The 21,574-nt window shown below is 47.7% G+C and overlaps 2 protein-coding genes across 2 annotated transcripts; one reads left to right on the top strand and one right to left on the bottom strand.

Annotated features, from left to right (window-relative positions):
* Positions 1-52: 52 nt before the first annotated feature.
* Positions 53-15,518, top strand: MTG1 (mitochondrial ribosome associated GTPase 1). The gene is made up of 11 exons (XM_079975425.1): positions 53-186; positions 1,728-1,791; positions 2,842-2,947; positions 3,546-3,626; positions 3,889-3,945; positions 5,758-5,848; positions 6,023-6,084; positions 8,573-8,669; positions 12,541-12,622; positions 12,737-12,849; positions 13,909-15,518. Exons 1-11 carry the CDS (start codon positions 81-83, stop codon positions 14,004-14,006), a joined length of 957 nt encoding a protein of 318 aa, XP_079831551.1. The 5' UTR covers positions 53-80; the 3' UTR covers positions 14,007-15,518.
* Positions 15,519-18,172: 2,654 nt separating this feature from the next.
* SPRN (shadow of prion protein) lies at positions 18,173-18,577 on the bottom strand (the record flags this gene model as incomplete). The annotated part of the gene is made up of 1 exon (XM_079978573.1): positions 18,173-18,577. One exon carries the CDS (start codon positions 18,575-18,577, stop codon positions 18,173-18,175), a length of 405 nt encoding a protein of 134 aa, XP_079834699.1.
* Positions 18,578-21,574: the final 2,997 nt, after the last annotated feature.

Here is a 21,574-nt window from a genome sequence, read left to right on the forward strand (position 1 = left end):
AAACAAAATCGGGCCTCTCTACCGGAAGTGCGTATAGACGCCTGACAGGCAATTGCCAAGAGAGGCCGAAAGAGGCGGACATGCGGCTCACGTCTCTCTTGCGGGCGCCGCTCCGAGGCTGGCGGGAGCGGTTCGACTACGGCGGCCGAGATGTGGCCCACTGGTTCCCCGGGCACATGGCGAGAGGCACGTTGGGCCGGTTTCCACTCGGGTGGGGAGCGGGGGGGGGGGGGAAAGTAGCGCGCAGGCCGGACTTCCGGTAGAAACCAGGGCCGTGGCCTCTCTAGGCCGAGGCGTCTCTGTGGCGTGGCTCAAAGCCCTTCTGAGCCAGGAGGGCTTGTTTGCTTGAATATCTGTTTAGTCGTGTCTGACTCTTCGTGACCCCCTGGACCAGAGCATGCCAGGCACTCCTGTCTTCCACTGCCTCCCGCAGTTTGGTCAAACTCATGCTGGTAGCTTCGAGAACACTGTCCCACCATCTCGTCCTCTGTCGCCCCCTTCTCCTTGTGCCCTCCATCTTTCCCAACATCAGGGTCTTTTCCAGGGAGTCTTCTCTTCTCATGAAGTAGCCAAAGTATTGAAGCCTCAGCTTCTGGATCTGTCCTTCCAGTGAGCACTCAGGGCTGATTTCCTTCAGCATGGATCGGTTTGATCTTCTTGCAGCCCATGGGACTCTCAAGAGTCTCCTCCAGCACCATAATTCAAAAGCATCAATTCTTCAGCGATCAGCCTTCTTTATGGTCCAGCTCTCACTTCCATACATCACTACTGGGAAAACCATAGCTTTAACTATACGGACCTTTGTTGGCAAGGTGATGTCTCTGCTTTTTAAGATGCTGTCTAGGTTTGTCATTGCTTTTCTCCCAAGAAGCAGGCGTCTTTTAATTTCGTGGCTGCTGTCACCATCTGCAGTGATCATGGAGCCCAAGAAAGCCAAATCTCTCACTGCCTCCATTTCTTCCCCTTCTATTTGCCAGGAGGTGATGGGCCCAGTGGCCATGATCTTAGTTTTTTTGAGGTTGAGCTTCAGACCATATTCAGGGGGCGTGACATAGCTGTCAACTTTCAGATTTGAAAATAAGGGATCAGCAGCCTCGAAAATAAGGGATCAGCAGCCTCACGTGTCCCAGGGACAGTCTATGGGATATCTAACAATCCAGGATAGCAGTGGGAAATGGCGCTGGAATAAGGGAATTTCCCGCAAAAAAAAGGAAGGTTGACAGCTATGGGGTGTGATCTCTTAGCTTCTCAGATAAAGCAATTGTCCATTATATGATATGTAGATGATCAAGTTTTCCCCATTTTTTATTTGCTGTGAGAAGTTGTGCCGTTACCAAAAGAAAAGTGAAAAGTTCCTTGTGCAATAATTTAATCTGAGTATCTTTTTAAATTGTTAAGAAACTTTGGAATGGGTTGCATTGTACACCTGACTTGTAATTTTGCTTATTTCTGTGAATACCCTTTGCCAAAACAGTTGCACTAGTTCACATGTCCACTGCATATGAAAAATCATGCCTATTACCTTCCAACCTCTCCAGCATGCTGCAGAGGATGTTTTGTCTATATAGCTGAGTATTATGGGTGTTAAATTCTATCTATGTATTAGCTTAAAAGAATTTACTCAAATACTGGCTGATATTGATTTTAGTGGGGGGTTTGTCATATAGACTATTCCAATCTGCCTCTTCAAATTTGATACGAAAGTCCTTTTCCCGATTTTTTTGTAGGGCTGAAGGATATGCAGAAACGCCTGCGAGTGGTCGACTGTTTACTGGAGGTTCACGATGCCCGCATATCCTTTTGTGGGGATCAGCATGCATACAAGCCTCACCCATTAAAACACATCCTTTCCCTTAGAAATAATTCCTGGGCACTGCAGTTTTATCCCCTCACAGAGTTAACAATCTTCATGCAGCTTCACTGTGTTGGCTTGTTTCCATTTATAATAAATTATTATTATTATTATTATTATTATTATTATTATTATTTCTACCCCGCCCATCTGGCTGGGTTTCCCTAGCCACTCTGGGTAGCTTTAGGCAGAACATCAAAAACAGAATAAAACTTCAAACATTAAAAACTTTCCTAAACAGGGCTGCCTTCAGATGTCTTCTAAAAGTCAGATAGTGGTTTATTTTCTTGATATCTGATGGGAGGGCATTTCAGTTGGCTGGTTGCCATTGTTGTTGTTGTTATTCCACCCCCGCTGCCACCATTTTCCCTGAGAACAACTTATGATGACTTACAGCTAAACATAAGAAAAGCTAAGAATGTAGGAAAATAAGAATAAAAAAACCAAACATTTATAGAATTAAAGTTATAGGTAGATGGATAGATACATTAATAGACTTTTAGATGTAAGATCTCTTAAAACCATACAAGTATGTAATTACATTAAAAACAGCACTGCAGCAGCCTTTTCATTAAAAGCAGTCAGTTGCCAAAAGTCTGTTTGAACAAGAAAGTCTTCATCTATTAAAATTAATGGAATATGCAAAAATGGCGAAACTCACCAGAAGAATAAGAAATCAAGAAGAAGAGAGACTTTTAAAAACAGAACGGGGGGAAATTATTGATTAATTGAGGACATATTATAAACAATATGATTGATATAAACACGGGCAGTAAGAGATAACTAAGGAAAGGATAAGGGGGAAATGTATAAATATATTTGAATTGTATATGCAGTAATAAAAGGATATGAAATAAGTAACTGCAGAAGGGAGAGGGGAAGGAAGTCAAGCAGAAGATAAGTTAGATTTTTAAAGATTTTGGTTTTTCTAAATGTACACTAGGTTGCTACTGCTTTTCTCGTCTCTTTTTGGCTCCTTAGCACATGCACATCCCACTCTCAGGCCGGAACCCTCAGTTGCAGGAAGCCTTAGGTATCCGCCCACACTTATTATTGTTGAACAAAATGGATCTGGCAGACCTAACCCACAAACAGGTGAGACCCAAGTAGGTTCTTTCTGCATTTGTCACTTTGACAAACCCACTAACAAATTCACAGGCTGAGAAACAGCAGCATGAGTTTTCCAACTGGGGATCTTGGAACTTAATTTTAATGTAAATTGTCTTGGGATTTCTTCTGAATCATGAGGCAAGACAGAAAGAAAATTCATATTTTCTCTGGCCCTTCTTGCTGCCTCATGCTGACTGAGGTTCAGCAGGTGAGGACTGGAGAAAAGGCTTTCTCCATCAGTGTCCGGTCTATGAAATCACCTCCCCAGGCAACTGCAGTTGCATTGAGAGAAGACTTAAAACTGATTTATTCCATTGGACATTTTCTAGCTAAAGGTACATTTCAAAGTTCTTTTTTGACATGGGTTCTCCCCCTTTCTTTTTCTGTCTCCGCTTTATTGTTTTATACTGTTCCTTCACTGGATTTTAAATTGTTCTATTCTTTTGAGCTAAGTTGTCAGCTGCCTTGTATCTACTTTGTGAATAAAGGCAAGATACACATTCTTTATAAATAAACAGTATAAATAACTCTCACCTTCTTCACACTCCCTGATTTCATAAATCTCTTCTTTATATGTTTATAGAGGATTCTAGAATGTTTGGAACAGCAAGGTTTTAGGAACGTCCTCTTCACGGATTGCCTGAAAGATGAAAATATCCAAAAGGTACTACTTCGCTGTCAGAGCAAAGTTACATTCTGGTAAGGTAGGTTAGGAGTGGAAGTTTTGTATCCTAAAATCAAGCTTCTTTCTTGTGCTTGTTAGTGGCTGAAATGGTGAGACCTTGTCTCTTAGCAGATTTATTAAACTTGGGGGATTGAAAAAAAGAGAGAGAGACGGACCAGTTGTCCTGTTGATCTCCCTCATTTAGGGGCCAAGAGCACCCCAACAATAGTTCCACTGAAACTGCTATTGTATTTCTTTGCAGATTATTCCCCATGTCACAGAACTGATCAGCAACAGTCCACGGTACCAGAGGGATGAGGTCAGTTATATTGTATATAAGGTAAAGGGACCCCTGACCATTAGGTCCAGTCGTGGCCGACTCTGGGGTTGCGGCACTCATCTTGCTTTATTGGCCGAGGGAGCCGGCGTACAGCTTCCAGGTCATGTGGCCAGCATGACTAAGCCACTTCTGGCGAACCAGAGCAGCACACGGAAAAACTGTTTACCTTCCCGCAGGAGCGGTACCTATTTATCTACTTGCACTTTGAGGTGCAAACTGCTAGGTTGGCAGGAGCAGGGACCGAGCAACGGGAGCTCACCCCGTTGTGGGGATTCAAACCGCTGACCTTCTGATCGGCAAGTCCTAGGCCCTGTGGTTTAACCCACAGCGCCACCTGCGTCCCTCATATTGTATGTAGTCTGTGCTTTTTTTCCTTGAAGAAAAGTTGCCGGCACTGCGTACTGTTGATATTATCATGAGGGGATTCCACACCTGAATACAGAATATTTAACATGGCATTTTAAAAATGCGATTTATGTTCTGGAGCATGCAAGGGGTGGGGAGATTCTAGGATTATTTGCTGAATGATTTCCAATTAATGAAGCCTCTCAATTGAATCCTGATCATGAAACACAGCTTGCCCTCTGTAATGGTTGTAAGGGGGTTACTTGTGCGTAAGTTGCCTTCAGTTTTAGTTATATTGCCTGGCCAACCATGCCTTGGCTGACAGCTCACACTCCGTGACCGGTCAGTCACTTGCAGAATCCGTCAGTGGGCGTTTCTTGAACCTCTTCCAGCATATGAGCTGTTTGACGCCTAGTCTCCTTCTACTTTCCCTGCGCGGAACTCGTCTGCGCAAGTACGGGGAAGGCAGGGGCGTGTCAGTGCTCTCTCCACTAGTCTCTGGTGAAGGGTCTTGGAGAGCTGTCTCCACTTCCTCCATCTCCCTCTCTTCTCTACTGGTGTTACGCTGAATTCCTTCCCCCCCCTGCTGGTCCCCTCTCCGGCATCGCTCTGGAGCCCTGCCTCCGCCTCTCGCTCTGATGTCAGTTCCCTGACACCCTCCTACCGCCTTTCAATATTATTTTATAGAGTTCTGGGAACAGTTACAGTCTCTACCCAGAAAACTATCCCCCATCCTGCACCCCCCCCCACTTTCTCCTCCCCCTTTTTCCCTCCTTTCCCCCTCCCACCTGAGAAGTCACAGGAGGAATTGCTGCTTCTCCCCACCACTGGAGGAGGCGGCCTCAGGTGTCCCCGCTCTGCAGCACTGGGAAGCTTTTCTGGGGAAGTGATGGAAACTGTAACAGGGCCCCCCGCCTTCATCCCGACAGGCAGCCACCGCTGTCCGCATCTGTGCAGCGTTACACATTTTTAGCCCCCCCCCCCCAACAAGTACAGTGGTACCTCAGGTTACATACGCTTCAGGTTACATACTCCGCTAACCCAGAAATAGTGCTTCAGGTTAAGAACTGTGCTTCAGGTTGAGAACAGAAATCGGGCTCCGGCGGCACGGCAGCAGCATGAGGCCCCATTAGCTAAAGTGGTGCTTCAGGTTAAGAACAGTTTCAGGTTAAGAACTAACCTCCGGAACTAATTAAGTACTTAACCCGAGGTACCACTGTAGCCTGATGACAACGGTTCCATTTCTGCAAGCACAGGATAAGGACAGGAGATTAACAGCTGCAATCAACTGCTGTGGGGCAGAAAGATGGGGTGGGGGATAGGGAGTGGGGCAGCTGAGCTATTTGCCCTTTATTTCTGTGGATATACCGGTACTTCTGTCATCAGCCGTTGTCGGCTATTTTTGCAAGGCTACAAACCGCTTCTGGCCTTTCTGCTTGGTTCCAGAACGTGGAGAGCTGCATCATGGTCATTGGAGTGCCAAATGTGGGGAAATCATCAGTCATCAATTCGCTGAGAAGGGTGCACCTCAGAAAAGGTATGTTTTGCTCCTTCGGATCGGACCAATAGCACTGGTGCATGTGAGCAGATTCCATGGCAACAGTTATGGTCCAAAAGGTCTAGGGACCTATTCTGCTGACAGCTACTCTGTATGTTGCGTGTAACTGCTGATCTCTCCCCCTCCCCTTTCTCCCATCTGCCCAACCCAAAGGGAAAGCCTCCATGGTTGGCGGGACACCAGGCATTACCAGAGCAGTTCTCACCAGAATCCAGGTAATGCGACGGGCCTTCCACAAATTGGGAAGTGGCTGGGGGGCTGCAGTGCAAGACTCCTTTTCTGGGTATATGAAAGCGAAGGATGTATCACAGATGGATATTTCGTCAGTGATAAATGGCAGTGCTTGAGTAGTGTTGCCATGAATATGTAGCCTCCCAGTGTGGCAGGGAAAACCTCTGTGCTCACAGAAGCCGGACCTGCAAAGTGTGCAGACGTGGGTTCTATGTCTGGTTAGATTTGTGTTGGATGTAAACATACAAGTCAACAGACAGCGCCTGTGTTGTTGTTGTTTAGTCGTTTAGTCGTGTCTGACTCTTCGTGACCCCCTGGACCAGAGCACACCAGGCACTCCTGTCTTCCACTGCCTCCTGCAGTTTGGTCAAACTCATGCTGGTAGCTTCGAGAACACTGTCCCACCATCTCGTCCTCTGTCGTCCCCTTCTCCTTGTGCCCTCCATCTTTCCCAACATCAGGGTCTTTTCCAGGGAGTCTTCTCTTCTCATGAGGTGGCCAAAGTATTGGAGCCTCAGCTTCAGGATCTGTCCTTCCAGTGAGCACTCAGGGCTGATTTCCTTCAGAATGGATAGGTTTGATCTTCTTGCAGTCCATGGGACTCTCAAGAGTCTCCTCCAGCACCATAATTCAAAAGCATCAATTCTTCGGTGATCAGCCTTCTTTATGGTCCAGCTCTCACTTCCATACATCTGTGTTACATCTTCCTATTTACATGAATTGGGAATGCTTGAGGCAGGTGGTGATAATAATTTAAAATTTTTAGTAGAAAATCAGCGTGTCATTTTTGTGTATGGGTCAGCGTGTCAGATTAGGGCCAGGGAGACCCAGATTCAAATCCCCACTTGGCCATGAGATTTACTAAGCTGGCCCCTGGGCAAGTTGCTATCTTTCAGCATAATTTATCTCACTGGATGTTGGGAGGATAGAATGGGTGCGAGTTGACCCAGGTACACTGCCCTGAGCTTCTTAGAAGGAAAGCAGAGACATGTGTGAAAAAATGAAAAAATATTGGGACATGATATATAACGAAATGAAAAAACTATTTAAATACACTTTCCCAAAGAAACCAGAAGCATTTTTGCTAGGGATAACAGGGGATGAATTAAAAAAGGAAGATTACAAACTATTCATGTACGCAGTGAATCTTAGTGGCTCAGAAACGGAAATCCCAAGAAATCCCAACTTTAATGGAGCGGCAGACAAAAATGTTTGAATACATAGAATTGGCGAAATTGACTTATAAGATTCGGAACCAAAAAGAAGCAAAGTTTGAAAAGGATTTGAGTAAATTTAAAAACTGTAGCAGGATTAATGTAAATCTTGTGATGTGGGTGGAGTGTAAATAAGAAACTGTAAGAAAAGATTTGAGACATGAAAACCGTTGAAGGGATGGAAGGAAGTCCGGGCCCAATAAGGCACAGGGTAAATAAGAAGACATACAAATTTTTGAATGTAAGAGTATTTATTTTATTTGTTGTTGTTACAAAAAAGCAATAAAAATTATTTGGAAAAAAAGAAGGAAAGCAGAGACATAAAATCAATAGTAAATAATAAACTTCCTAAAAATACAAAACAGCAGCAGAAAAAAATACACACCAATAGGCTTTTTAAACCAATTACATAATTTAGCTTCCAGAAAATCTTCAGGAGTCACAAACCTTTCAACACCCTAAGAAGACAAAGCCCAAACTATATAGAAAATGCTGGGATGAACAGGACAGACTTTCTCTGGCAGTTGTAGTTGGCATCTGTCTGTGTCGAGGGACAATGGAGTGCACCCCCAGGGGTGAAGTCAAACGGCCACAGAATCGCAGCACCTGCTGTAGCCGCAGAGACCAGTAACTCCTAGCTGCTCCCTCCCACGTGGTTTTTGCTGCATCAGCAGCACCAAAGTGAGCCCTGGCAGCTAAAAGATAATAGAGAAGATTCCAGGTGGACCTCCCTTGGGGAAAGAATTGCAGTTGGGTCTTAGTTATAGAAGAAAAAAAAATCCTTCCCCTGTAGTAACCCACTTAACCTCCATGGGTAGTGGAAGCTGGAGATCCAATGAAGATCTCAGTTGCTGAGATCAGTTACTACAGCTGGTCATTCAGATTGTCTGATCCCAGATTAATTAGGGATTGATGAGGCAGAAGCAGCACTAGTTTTAATTGTGCTCACCAGCAAACTTTGAGTCCGTGACAATTCTTAAGAATTGCTGCAATATTCATACACTGTTGAGCCTCTGGCTGGCTGCTGTGTTCTGAATCAGTTGAAGTCTCCCAAAGCAACTGTGTGTGTGTGTGTAAACTGTTGTAGTAATCAAGGCTGGATGTTTCTAGAGAATCTGGATCTTGCCTCAAGCAAGACCCCTCTATTCAGAAGGCTGCACTGGTTCTTGAGCGTTGCGAGTGAGCTGGGTAGCCATTTTTTAAGCGTATTCTTAGAGCATCATTTCCCAAAAGGATGTTAGATGTCTCCATGTTTCAGGTGAGCGAAAGGCCCATCATGTTCTTGCTGGATACTCCTGGAGTGCTGTCTCCCCAGATTGGGTGTGTGGAAACAGGACTGAAGTTAGCGCTCTGCGGTAAGAGGACTCGGTGCATATATGCTACTTATGGGGTCTGGGTAGGAGAGGCAATTTTATTTTATTTTCATAAAGCACCACTTTTGTAAAACAGCAACTCAAAGGGCTCAACAATAATAATAATAATAATAATATTTTTTATTTATACCCCGCCCTCCCCAGCCAAGGCCGGGCTCAGAGTGGCTTACAAACAATAATAAAAACAAGAAGAATGATTACAACTTAAAAACAAAAATAAAATACAACATTAAAATAATGGAACATTAAAATATTAAAATGTAGCCTCATTGCAGGAGGAGAAGGAAAAGAAAGAAAAAGAGAGAGAGAGAGAGGGAGGGAGGGAATCAAATTGGCTCCAAGCCAAAGGCCAGGCGGAACAACTCTGTCTTACAGGCCCTGCGGAAAGAAATCAGATCCTGCAAGGCCCTGGTCTCATGAGGCAGAGGGTTCCACCAGGCCGGAGCCAGAGTTGAAAAGGCCCTGGCTCTGGTTGAAGCCAATCTAACTTCCTTAGGGCCCGGGACCACTAAGGTGTTGCTATTTATGGACCTTGAGGCTCTCCGTGGGGCATACCGGGAGAGGCGGTCCCGTAGGTACGAGGGTCCTAGGCCGTGAAGGGCTTTAAAGGTCAAAAGCAGCACCTTAAATCTGACCCTGTACTCCACTGGGAGCCAGTGCAGCTTGAAAAGCACTGGGTGAATATGCTCCCATGGCAGAGACCCCGTGAGAAGCCTCGCTGCAGCATTCTGTACCCGCTGGAGTTTCTGGGACAGCTTCAAGGGCAGCCCCGCATAGAGCGAATTGCAGTAGTCAAGCCTGGAGATGACCATCGCATGGATCACTGTGGTCAAGTCGGGGCGGGAAAGGTAAGGGACCAACTGCTTGATGCGGCGAAGGTGGAAAAATGTCGCCTTGGCTGTTGCTGTAACCTGCGCCTCCATGGAAAGGGAGGCGTCAAGGATTACACCCAAACTCTTAACGGAAGGCAATGGCACTAATTGGGCCCCCGCAAGAGAAGGGAGTTGGTCCCTCATCCCCATGCCATCCCGACCTAGCCATAGGACCTCTGTCTTCGAAGGATTTAGTTTCAATCGGCTACCACGAAACCATCCAGCCACAGCTTCCAAGCATCTGGTCAGTGTGTTCGGGGTCGAGTCGGTGTGGCCATCCATCAGCAGATAGAGCTGAGTGTCATCAGCATATTGGTGACAGCCCAGCCCAAAGCTCCAGATAATCTGGGCAAGGGGGCGCATAAAGATGTTAAAAAGCATCGGGGAGAGAATTGCGCCCTGCGGCACTCCACACACCAAGGAGTGGCGCGATGACATTTCCCTCCCTAGTGCCACCCTCTGTCCCCGACCAGAGATAAAAGAGCACAACCAGTTACGGGCTATGCCCTGTATCCCCACGTCTGCGAGGCGGTGGTCCAGAAGATCATGATCTAAAAGGATCAGCAGTCCTGACCCGCCTCGATCCAGGTGTCTACGGAGATCATCTGTTAGGGCAACCAGAGCCGTCTCCGTCCCAAAACCAGGACGGAAACCGGACTGAAATGGATCTAATGCCGATGTTTCCTCCAGAAACCTACCAAGCTGTTCAGCAACCGCTCTCTCAATTACCTTACCCAGGTATGGAAGATTTGAAACTGGGCGGTAATTGGAAAGGTCTAAGGGATCTAATGAAGTTTTTTTTAAGAGTGGACACACCACTGCTTCCTTCAGTTCCCCTGGGAATGTCCCCGTGTCAAGGGACAAATTGATAATTTCAACCAGGGGGGTCTGCACAACATCTGGACACTCCCTAATCAGCCAAGACGGGCACAGATCGAGGAGGCAGGTGGTGGGCCTACCAACTTGGAGGAATCTATCCACATCAGTAGGGAGTATCCGATCGAAATGGTCCAACACTGGACCTGAAGTCAGTCGAGAGGCCTCCAGTTCAGTCACTGTATCTAAATTGGCAGGGAGCTCACGGCGGAGCAACAGGACTTTCTCCGCAAAAAAACTCGCGAATGCCTCACAGCTGTGGGTCAAATTTGTGCTTAAATTTGGTTGTCCTCCTAAGGACGTTATTGACCTTGCTGGCTAAGCAAGCAATGCCCCAGGCAGGGGATGGAAATAGCCACATAAGATCCATTGCCAGGGAACCAGAAAAGCCAACTTTTTTCTTAAAAGTCTGAAATGGGGGGGGGGGGGGAATGGGACTTTTGGGAGCAAAATGAATATATTTCAATCTTTTGGGGTGATGAGTGAAATATTTTTTAAGAATTATGTTAAAATGTTATATAATTCAGACTGCTATAACTTTTCTAGCCCACAGACTGAAAAAGAAATCATATTTGTGATAATAGCATTGCGACTTTTGTTTGACTCCACTACTGAACAAAGCAATGCAATTTGGCTCAGATTCCACTAAGGAGTTGTGCTGGTGGAAGCCAGCAGAAGTCATGCTAGCACAATACGGCTTCCTCCACTCTCATCCCATGCCCCCCCAATAGTTCTGGGGGTTCAGGAGACTCCCTCTAGAACAGCTTGTGCTGACAAAGTGACCATAATACTGTGATGTTGAATTCCTTGCTTTATGCTTGATGTTGCAAACACACTTTTAAAATTTGCAGAATACAGTGGTGCCTCGCAAGACGAAAAGAATCCGTTCCGCGATTCTCTTCGTCTAGCGGTTTTTTCATCTTGCGAAGCAAGCCCATTGACAGCTTAGCGGATTAGCGCTATTAGCGGTTTAGCGGCTTTTAGCGATCAGCTGTTAAAGCGGGTTATCAGCGGATCAGCTGATAAGCGGCTTAGCAGCTTAGGAAAAGGGGGGGGGGAACCCGCAGGAACTCGCAAGACATTTTCGTCTTGCGAAGCAAGCCCATAGGGAAATTCGTTTTGCGAAGCGCCTCCAAAACGGAAAACCCTTTCGTCTAGCAGGTTTTCCGTCTTGCGAGGCGTTCGTCTTGCGGGGCACCACTGTACAGAGCATTCTTAGGCTTTTGATCCCATCTGGGAATCTGCTGCTACAGCATAATAGCAAGGCACACCCTCCATCATTCCACATTGTTCTGTGAACCACCCTGAGACCACGAGATATAGGACGGTATAGAAATTCAAATAATAAAACAACAACAACAAACCTGCAGCTGTGAGGCTTTCTCACAAGTCCAGGGCTGGCTCTTTGAACCATCTTCCTGTATTAGTTCCTCGCCTATGGCTCTGCATATTGCCCTGTGCATCCTGACCCATGAGGGACGCAGGTGGCGCTGTGGATTAAACCACAGAGTCTATGACTTGCCAATCAGAAGGTCGGCAGTTTAAATCCCTGTGATGGGGTGAGCTCCCGTTGCTCAGTCCCAGCTCCTGCCAACCTAGCAGTTCGAAAGCACGTCAAAGTGCAAGTAGATACGGAGCGGGAAGGTAAACGGCGTTTCCGTGCGTTGCTCTGGTTCGCCAGAAGTGGCTTAGTCATGCTGGCCACATGACCCGGAAGCTGTACGCCGGCTCCCTCGGCCAATAAAGCGAGATGAGCGCCGCATCTCCAGAGTCGGTCACGACTGGACCTAATGGTCAGGGGTCCCTTTACTTTTACTTATCCTGACCCATACTAATATGAAGCTTGAAAGACAGTAGGAGCAAGCAGGGATCATGTGCTAACTTAAACCCCTTTGGAGTCCTGGATTCTGCAATGCTTGGCACCCCAGCCCAACCAGGATTTGGGGGTGTACTGCATCTTTGCCCAAATGAACATCTGGCTCAGCTTGGGCACTAGAGCGCCTTATTGACGATATCTCCAGCTGCTCATTCGCCGTAGGGCAATGCTTGGTGGGTATAGATCTGCCCAACTCTGCCACAAATCCCTCTGGCCATTTTTCACCCAGGAGCGATCAAGGATCACTTGGTGGGCGAGGACGTCATTGCCGATTACCTTCTTTACACACTGAACCAGCGACAGCAATTCAGGTGAGACAATCCCTTAAAATCCTGGTTGGGGTTGGAAACACTGGATATGGGAGTCTCCTGGGTTTTTGGTTTTTTTAAAAAAGAAACCTCTCCTTTTGTTCCTTGACCATGCAGTTACGTAGAACATTATGGGCTGGATGGTCCTTCGGATAACGTGGAGAGCGTACTTAAGAGCATCGCTCTGAGCCTGGGCAAGACTCAAAAAATCAAAATACTGACTGGCACAGGTGAGCCCCGTCCTTCTCTCCCGGCCACCAGCTGTTTAGGCTGTGTTAAGGTGTCCGCCTGGAAATTTTGCAAATTGGGGTGGAAAGAGTTCAGCCTAGAGGTAAAACACATGTAGAGAAGCACCCAGGGTCCCCTGTGTCCGCTGGCATTTCCTGATGTCCTGCATCTCAGAAGGCAAGGTTTGGTGATCGCCTTTGTGTGCTGCTGCTGTTGCTCCGACATAGTGACGATGGGTGTGGCGTTTGCCTCCTAGGTGGGTCATAAGGGTTAAAATGAGTGTGATACAGTGGTACCTCGCAAGACGAATGCCTCGCAAGACGAAAAACGCGCAAGACGAAAGAGTTTTCCGTTTTTTGAGTCGTTCCGCAAGATGAATTTCCCTATGGGCTTGCTTTGCAAGACGAAACGTCTTGCGAGTTCTTGCGAGTTTGTTTCCTTTTTCTTAAAGCCGCTAAGCCGTTAATAGCCGCTAAGCTGCTAAGCCGCTAATAGCCGTGCTTCGCAAGACGAGAAAACCGCAAGACGAAGAGACTCGCGGAACGGATTAATTTCGTCTTGCGAGGCACCACTGTATGATTGGCCAGTGGAAACTGATAGGGGGAGTTGGGGTTAGAGGGGGAGTTGTGTGAAAGTCAGTTGAGAGTTGGGAGTTGAAGAAGGAGGTGGGAGGTTATGTCTGTGGGTTGGTTGAGTTGTGTGGTGAGGGAGTGAAAGGAATTGTTAGGTGGAGTCAGATAGATAGTTGGGATAATCAGTTTGAAGTTGTTAGGAACGTATAGGATAGTTAAGGAACTAAGTTTAAGAAACTACCGAGGAAAATTAACAGAAACCATCAGCTTGTTCATGCCTATAAATAAACTTGATTATTTGTTAATGTTAACAACTGTCTGGACTCCGTGATGACCTATGAGAAGAAACAGGTTGGTGGCAAAGAAGAAAGCAATCACAGTGGTGGCACAGGGTCAACAGACCGTCAAACGTCCGGGGGCCCTGTGTAATCGCCACAATGGGCACAGACAGTTCTGTAATTCAGTCTTCTCCGTCCTTTTGCCCGGCAGGAAATGTGACCGTGAAGGCACCAAACTACAACGCAGCAGCGTCTGAGTTTATCCACACTTTCCGCAAGGGACTCCTGGGGAAAGTCATGCTTGACTAAGGGCAGCACTTTCCTAGGCGGTGCTGAAGTTTTTTTTCCTGGAGGATTCTACCTGGGACAGCAGTGTGCCATCCTTAAGACTGGAGCCACTGGCAGGTTGACCTGCTTTGTGGATGCAGTTGCAGAGCCCCCAGATGAGGATGGAGCAGGCAGCAGTGGCCATAACTGGCTGTGTTTCTCCCTCTTTTCTGTATGTCTTCCCTCACTGCCCCACCTGCCGTTCCTTCTTCGGGTTGCAGCAGTCGGACGAGTTTTTTATTTTGAGAGAGAGGAAAGGCTTTCTTCAGCAGCTGAAGCACAGTGATCGTAAGGAACCTGTTACAGGTTGCGGTGTCTGTGCGAACAGTTTGTCAGCAAGTTGCACGTGCAATAAGCTAACTGATGACCCTGAGTACCCTTGGGATTATTACTTCCTGGGGGCTTTTCACTGCTTTCCCTGTGCCAGTATGGAGTACGCAATGATTCTCAGCTTGTCTCTGCTTTCTAAGCAATAACACGAGAGTGCTGCCATTCCACTTTCATTTTAAAAAGTGATGTAGGTTATGTTGATTTTTAACTTGTTTGAACTACGTATGTAAGCTGTCTCCGAATGGTGGCTAACAGTGGTTTTAGTAAATGATTTTTAAAGAAATAGTTCCAGTTCAAAGGAGTTATTTCTGCGTCCTGCTGCCTTACTCTCGGTGAGGACTCCACCTCGCCTTTGTTGCCTCCTGCCTGCTCTTACAATATATTATTAAAATGTGAATTGGCCATGTCTTGGGGCAGATCTGTTGTACAAAGTTGATCTGATGCAAAGGGACATTTTACTCAGGCTGGAAAAATTGGCCATAATTCGGGAGTGACTGAGCTGGTTAACTTCTTCCCTTTAGAGTGATCTGGGCAGTTGATTTGCTTTGCTGTCTCCAGCTTCTTTGCTCTTCTGCTCTCCTCCTCCTTGCTGGATTTTTGTTGACCTCTCCGCTTTATTAGGGGCCGATGTGGATGAGAAAGGAATCTCAACTATTTATTTCCCCAGTCTAGCATGAAAAGATTTTCCATTGTAATGGCTGGGGGCTGCCCTGATGGCACATACTGTGGAAATAAGATGGAAGCATTCAAAAGCAACGCTTGGGAAACAGTAGCGTTGGAGCAGACGGGAGATGTTTTAAGGACGTAGCAGTTCACCTGTGAGGCTACATGAGGATTGCTTCCTCGTTGGGTTTAATAGAAGAGGAGCCAAGAGTTGAAACTAAATTTTGAAGAAGCTCAGGTAGTGAAAAACTGACCTATTCTTATCTAACAGTTTTTATATCAAATGTCTGAGACATTTATCAGGACATTTATCAGGCCCAGATCCTGGTATTGCTCCCCTTAATGTATTTCACTGTATTTAGAATAAACTATGCAGGTGACAAATAACACAGTAAATTGTCCGAATTATTCTCGTCGTCTGCAGTGCTCTGTGATTTGCTTCGTTGCTGTAAAAATAACTACAAAGCTCGTTGCTCTTAAAATACAAGATTTCAAAACGAACATGAACATGGATTAATTCTCTTTTTATTTTCACATCACCTTTCAAACACGAGAAAAGAGTGTTGAGACACAGTGTCACGAATTGGGCCTCTCCATTCCCCCACATTTTGTATAGGTGAGGGCTACCCATGATTACAAAGTACAGAAGAGGTAATTTTGTAAACATGCTACTTACATGGAAATATCTCGTGTGGAATCTCTCATGAATGAAGCACCCTTCTCACTCCCACCCCCGAGGCACCGGAGACAGCACACGGTACTTGTTATTTAGCTCCACAGATTTCTTACCGAACGTCATAAAATAAGGTGAAGGATCTTCACATTTGACTTATTACAAAAGCTACCATAAAAAGTTACTTGTCGCACAAAATGTGGTCCAAAGAGTTGGAACTGGACTGATAAGGACTTGGCGAAATGTGCACACACATTTTAAAACTGTTTTCTCTGTGGCGAGCTAAGCGAAAACCTAAAAACAGGAAAATAACGAAGACTGAACTGGTGCCAGTGTTGGCAGTGACTGCTGAGCAGCGGCAGCTTGGAGCTGTGATGGAGAACGTGTGAGAGGCAGCCCGTGTCTCCTAGCCAGGCACAAGTTGTGTCGCTATTCATTCTGCTGCAGTTGGCCCCTAAGATTTGGCTGTGTAAGACTTCAACCCTAAGCATGCTGCCATCATGGAATAAGTTTCCTTTTAAATTTGTAAACTTGGCTTACAGCTGAAAGAGAGTGGTTTTTATTGGCATTTAAATGGACAAGGAGCCACTGACTTCATTGGGCAGCTTAATCCGAAGTGCAGCTCCTGCTATACAGCTAGTTTTAGCTGAAGCTCTTTGAAACTTTTTGTACTGATTCGGACAATCGGTCCATTTTGCCTAGTAGTCTAACTTCTGCTGGGGGTGGGGGGTGGGGAGCAGCCTTAGGCAGAAGTCTTTCTCAGCTTCTGCTACCTGAGATCTCTTTAACTAAAGATTCCAGGGACTGAAGCAGTCACTTTCTACAGTGATACCTTGGTTTAAACAGCTTCGTTTATGAACAACTTGGATTAAGAATGCTGCAAACGCAGAAGTAGGTCTTTTGGTTTGTGAACTTTGCCTTGGAAGCGGAAGATGTTGAGTGTGTTCCATTTGTAAATTGAGTCCCTGGCTGCTATGGGAAAGCGTGCCTTGGTTTAAGAACACTTTGGTTTAAGAACGGACTTCCAGAATGGATTAAGTTTGTAAACCAAGGTACCACTGTATATGCAAATCATGAGCCCTGCCTCTGAGCTATAGCACTTCCCCTGTGTCCCGTCCCCCCCAACATGGATGGCTATAGCTGATCATCCTGAACTTTAACAAAGCCATCTTAGTGTAGAGGTGCAAGCAGTTCACACTTCTAGTTCATGTACCTCTGTTCCATCTCCAATAGGTGTTTAACCTTCCCTTGTACGCAAGGGGACAGCTCTCATATTTTGGCTATGGAGAAGGTGAATACGGAACGCCAAGAAGCACGTAGTATTTGCCCTGCCTATTCGCTTTCCATAATAGTGAAAACCACTCTTAGTCTGTACGTTCTGGAAGGGCTACGTATAGGTTTGAAGTTGTTGAGTGTGCCCTGCTTGACGGCAGTTGAATATGCATACATACAGCTCTCTTTTGCACGGGACGTGGGTGGCGCTGTGGCTTAAACCACAGAACCTAGGACTTGCTGATCAGAAGGTTGGCGGTTCAAATCCTCGTGACGGGGTGAGCTCCCATTGCTCAGTCCCTGCTCCTGCCAACCTAGCAGTTCGAAAGCACGTCAAAGTGCAAGTAAATAGGTACCGCTCTGGCGGGAAGGTAAACAGCGTTTCCGTGCGCTGCTCTGGTTCACCAGAAGCAGCTTAGTCATGCTGGCCACATGACCAGCTGTACGCCGGCTCCCTCGGCCAATAAAGCAAGATGAGCGCCACAACCCCAGAGTCGGCCACGACTGGACCTAATGGTCGGGGCTCCCTTTACCTTACTTTATCTTTTGCACCTTTTTTATTTCTTATAATGACCCCTTCTTACTTCGACCATTCCTAGTACTTTAACAGAGCCTGTGCAACTCAATGGTGGTCACAGTAAGTTAGCACAAAAAATAACTCCCATCTGTTTGAAGGGCCATGGGGTCGGGAGGTAACAATCACCCTCACAACGAGAGGGCACCGTTCCTTCCTGCATCACAGTAAAGCACCATGCTTAGAAAACCCCTCCTGGGAAATCTGGCAGTAACAGGAGGAATCTGGAAATCTTTTGAGCACCTTCGGAATCAGGCACAGGGCAGGAATTTGGCTAAACCCGGGTGACAACAGCAACTGATATGGCTTGAAACGTGGTGCTGGTCTGAGTGACATAGCTCCCACAGGAATATATCGCTCCCGAGAGACTGGGCACCATAAAAGGGTGGGGAACACGATTTGATACCTTGTGCAAGGAAACCAGATTCAGATAACCCGAATACAGCACCTTTTGGCAAACAGCACATCCAACCCCCCCATTGTAATTCCAGCATTCCTTATAGGAAGCATCTATGTTCGAGCTCGAATCAGGGAAAGGAACAACCCAGAGCAGTTGCTCCACAGTAAAATTGGAGAACATTGGGGAAAGGTTTGGGAGGACAGAGTAAAGGCCCCTTGCAGGCAGTGCCCCCCCCCTTAGAGGGTAAAGAATCTGGCCACGCAGAGCAGGCAGGCAGGCAGATATGAAAGGTGCCAGGATTCGGCACCCGAGGTCCACGCCCGATAGTTGTAACTGCCCTCGCCGGTGCTGTTGCCAGACTGTACCTCTGCATATTCCGGGCCGCCCTCACCAGCGGACCTCATCCTGCCGGCAGCCATGGCCGAGGCCGCTCCTGCAGCCGCACCACCTGCTGCCGCCGCTGCCGCCACCCGTAGTCCTGAGCTGTAGCGGGTTGAAGATTTTGACCGCCGTGTGCTGCCACGGGCGCTACCCCTTGCTGCCCCTCGAGCTCCGCCACGTCCTCCTTTGCAACTGATGCCTTCGAAGAAGACGGCAAGCAGCAAAATGAGAGTCCAGCAGATGGCTGTGCTCCATTTCATCCTCGCGGGAAAGTGGGTCAGGCCTGTAGAGAAACAGAAACGGGCACATCAGCAGCACTGTTTGAAAAACAGGACACCCAAAGCGGCATGTTTGAATGTGAGGATGCCACCCAGCCCGAGTCTCGGGTAAATTAATGCTAGAGCCACGATACAGTGGTACCTTGGGTTACATATGCTTCAGGTTACAGACTCTGCTAACTCAGAAATAGTGCTTCAGGTTAAGAGCTTTGCTTCAGGATAAGAACAGAAATTGTGCTCTAGCGGCACGGCGGCAGCAGGAGGCCCCATTAGCTAAAGTGGTGCTTCAGGTTAAGAACAGTTTCAGGTTAAGAACAGACCTCCGGAAAGAATTAAGTACTTAACCCGAGGTGCCACTGTATGTACTTACTTGCATTTCTCTGTCACCCAAGAGCCAACGTCCTCTGCCCAGAGCACAAAACATTAGCTAAAACTGCAAAATTTAAGTGTGCACAAAATTAAACCTGAAATCTGAAACAGGGTAACTAAAACAGCCGTGACATGAAAGCAAAGCCGGACAGGACAGTAATGCAAAGGGTCTGAAAAACACTTAAGGCACGTTAAAGACTAAAATGTCTGCCGGGATAAGATGCTTGGCAATGGAGGCAAGGCCATATAGGTACCCTGCTAAGCTTTGCATCTCTTGCAACCCCTTGCCTCACCTCCTGCAGCAGCAGCACTCCAGAGGGGAAAGGCAGCAGGATGTAAACGTGGGCAACCTGATAAAATACACAACATGCATCCATCGCTGTGCTAGTACCACTGGTTACCTAAGAAACACGGTCCCTTTATGCTTAGCCAAAGCAAGAGCGAGCCTGGGCTTCTCTGCGCCACGGAACGTGCGCCTAGGGCGCAATTGGCACACCAGGATCAGGCCGGGAAGGCGGCAGGGGCCAAGGCAATGCCCGCGGCCAGGAGAATGAGAGGTGGGGTGGGGGAAAAGGGGGAGAGGGAACCCCAGGGTCAGCGGGCACCCGGTAAAGGGGGAGGCCGCCGTAGCCTCCTCGCCCTGCATGCAAGGATGCCGTTACTGCCTCCCCCACCGGCCGCCAGGGGTGCCAACTTCTAGAAAAGATTGGAGGGGGCAGGTAAGCCCCACCCCACACACGGGGCGCGCCCAAAACATTGGATCGGCAATGCCCATTTTTTTTGCGGCAGCCCCTGCAAATATTTTATGGGGGGCAGCGAAGGGACCTCGGCCCCAGGACCTGCTGCAGCCCCCAGCCCCACTCCCGAAGCCCTAGCGCCACCCTTCTTCCCCCCACCTCCCCCCCACCCCGCTTTGCCGCATCCATGGCAGGGCCAAAGCGCGGCAGGCGTCCGCGCAAGGGGCAGGGGGCGCTTCTCCCTCCTCGGCTGGCTCCGCTTACCGCGCGCCCCTGGCAAGCGTATCCTCCGGATCCCGCGCGCCTTGCCTCCGGGCAGCACCCGCGGGCGGCGGGGAGGCGAGGATCTGCCGGCTGCCGCGATGGGTAGGGGGTCCCTCCGCCGTCCGGTGTTCCCACGGGGAGGCGAACCCGATTCTCACGATGCGTGCAGCCGGAGCCCGCGGGGGAGCGCACGGATCGGAGCTAGCTAGTGCGCGCTCTCCGTCTCTCTCTTTCTCTCTCTCTCGGCGCGCGCCTCCCGCCGTGCCCACGTTCCCAGTGCACGCGTCGCCGCCCCCGCATCTTGTGGCTGGGGGGGGGGGGGCACCAACACTGCAGCATCGCCACCGTTTAAAGCAGAAACGCGTCTCCGGCGAGAACGGTGGCAGTGATCAATTGCAATCACAGAACCGCAGAGTTGGAAGGGGTCCCCAGAGTCATCTAGTCGTGCCTCCTGCACTGCGGGTATATTTTGTCCAAAGTGGGGCTGGAACCCACGACCCTCAGATGAAGAGTCTCATGCTCTACCGACTGGCCACCGACTCTGGTACCATAATTAAAATGCAAGGTGAATTTCTGAAGATGATTTCATTCATTCAACAGTGTAAAGAAGTGTTGATGGTGTAACAATGGATTTACTGAATGGTTTAGTTCATGTAAAAATATGCAGGGATATACGGTCTGCAAAAGGGACGTGAGTGGCACGGTGGGTTAAACCACAGAGCCTAGGACTTGCCGATCAGAAGGTCGGCGGTTCGAATCCCCGTGACGGGGTGAGCTCCCGTTGCTCGGTCCCTGTTCCTGCCAACTTAGCAGTTCGAAAGCATGTCAAAGTGCAAGTAGATAAATAGGTACCACTCTGGCGGGAAAGGTCAACGGCGTTTCCGTGCGCTGCTCTGGTTTGCCAGAAGCGGCTTAGTCATGCTGGCCACATGACCCGGAAGCTGTACGCTGGCTCCCTCGGCCAATAAAGCGAGATGAGCGCCGCAACCCCAGAGTCGGCCCAACTGGACCTAATGGTCAGGGGTCCCTTTACCTTTACCTTAACGGTCTGTAAAATGAACCAGGGAAAGAGAAGAAGGGAAGTCATTGATTTAAGGTTGTCTAAATGACTATCTTGAAATGTAAATTAGAAAAAAATTAATAAAAACTGTATTTTTTAAAAAAATGCAAGTTGAGAGCATGGGCGTAGCCAGAATGTATGGTTTTTTTTTGGGGGGGTCAGGTTTCATATTAGGCAGGCAGAACCTCAATTAGTTTAGTATTATTACTGATTTACTTGATTTAGGGTGTGGGGGACAGCTGTCCCCTGCTATGCCCATGGGTAAGAATGGACAGGTCGGGTATCCTTCCTGCAGTGCGATGCTATCACTGCTCCCATCACCCTCCGAGAACAATTTCTGAGGCAGAAGTGGACCAATGGGAATTTCAGGTCCTGGCTTAATAGTCTTAACTGGGCGAGACATGGCAAAGGGGAAAACCGAGAAGAAAATATAAAATACTGGCAAAAAATTATAAATCTAAATCAAATAAGTGTTGGAAATGCAAAAAGAAGGTTCTTTTTATCATATGTGGTTGTCTGGTAGAAAGGTTAAATCTTCTTGGGAAATGA

The sequence above is a fragment of the Podarcis cretensis genome (genome assembly GCF_951804945.1).
Source record: "Podarcis cretensis genome assembly, chromosome: 5".
Classification (NCBI taxonomy): domain Eukaryota; kingdom Metazoa; phylum Chordata; class Lepidosauria; order Squamata; family Lacertidae; genus Podarcis; species Podarcis cretensis.